The 1,291-nt window shown below is 42.1% G+C and overlaps 1 protein-coding gene across 1 annotated transcript in view; it reads left to right on the top strand.

Moving 5' to 3' along the window:
• Positions 1–4: 4 nt before the first annotated feature.
• The window catches only part of LOC105887123 (polycystic kidney disease protein 1-like 3), a gene marked incomplete at its 5' end in the record, with an annotated part of 8,336 nt that continues 7,049 nt past the window's right edge, over positions 5–1,291 (top strand). The window contains one exon of the mRNA XM_012806132.2: positions 5–97. Within this exon, the coding sequence (XP_012661586.2) occupies positions 5–97 (93 nt within the window). The remainder of the gene's footprint in view (positions 98–1,291) is intronic.

Genomic DNA, 1,291 nt, shown 5'->3' with positions numbered 1-1,291 from the left:
GGTTTATGGTCTGCAAACTAATAACACACTACAGGAAGCTTGTAAGCTCCTCAAGAATCTGACAGCTTCTGCCACACGGTTTTCAAAGCCAGCTCAGGTAAGAAGAGCATGACCAGGAGGGAGCAAGACAGAAGAAAACCCGCAAAAGAGAATCTGGGGGTCGTGCCCTGTGCAGACTTTGTAGAGATTGAATTTGCATAGTAGCAAGTATAGTTACATCTTTAAAGAGTGTAGGCCATTGTGGTGGCTCACACCTGCAATCCTCACACTCTGGGAGGATGAGGCAGTTGGATCACTTGAGCTCAGGAGTTCGAGACCATCCTGAGCAAGAGGCTTTTCCTCTTTTAGCCAGGCTTTGTGGCAGGTGCCTATAGCTCCAGCTACTCAGGAGGCTGAGGCAAGAGGATTGCTGGATCCCAAGAGTTGAAGTTGCTGTGAGCTAAGACACCACAGCACTCTACAGAGGGTGACCAAGTGAGACTCTGTCTCAAAAAAAAAATCTAAAGATTGTGAATCAGTTGATCAGTAGTGATGTCCTTGGACATGCCATAGTCATGTTCACTTGGTCCCTTGTAGGGTCACTGCTTCCCAGATGGATTTGTTAGAAGAAATAATGGGAGACAAAAATAGACCCACTCTTTGCCATACATGGAGTAGAGCAGCTTTGAAAGAAGCATTAAAAATCAGCATTTGTGTGATATCCGCATGTGTCACCACCACATTTACCAATGTCGCCTCCCTGTGACAGAAAGACTTCCTGTGCATAAGTAAATTTAGGTGGTCAGATTAATGGGAATTCTAATTTTCTTTTTGTATTTTCTCTACTTTTGAGTATTTTACAGTAAGTATGCAAATGTAAACAGTTTTGGTTTACTTTTTAATGACAGAAGTAATACATGCTTATTATTTAAAATATCAAAACAGCGTCCTCTATAGTATAGTAGTAAAGAATTAAAAAAAAAATCAGAACAGGGGCTGGGAGCTGTGGCTTATGTCTATTATCCTAGTACTCTGACAGACCAAGGCAGGAGGATTATTTAAGGTGAGGAGTTCAAGACCAGCCTGAGCAAGAGTGAGACCCTGTAGAGACCCTGTCTCTACTCAAAGTAGAAAAATTCACTGTGTGTTATAGACTATGCCTATAGTCCCAGCTATTTGGGAAGCTGATGTAGGAGGATTGCTTGAACTCCAAGAATGTGAGCTTATAATGAGCTATGATCATGCCACTGTGCTCTAGCCTGGGCAACAGAGTGAGATGCTGTCTCTAAAAAAGAAAAAAACATATAAACAT

This window comes from Otolemur garnettii, unplaced genomic scaffold (genome assembly GCF_000181295.1).
Source record: "Otolemur garnettii isolate 467f Iridium unplaced genomic scaffold, OtoGar3 scaffold00047, whole genome shotgun sequence".
In the NCBI taxonomy this organism is placed as follows: Eukaryota; Metazoa; Chordata; class Mammalia; order Primates; family Galagidae; genus Otolemur; species Otolemur garnettii.
The sequence above is the reverse complement of the archived record's forward strand: the minus strand, read 5'-3'. Positions and strand labels throughout refer to the sequence as shown.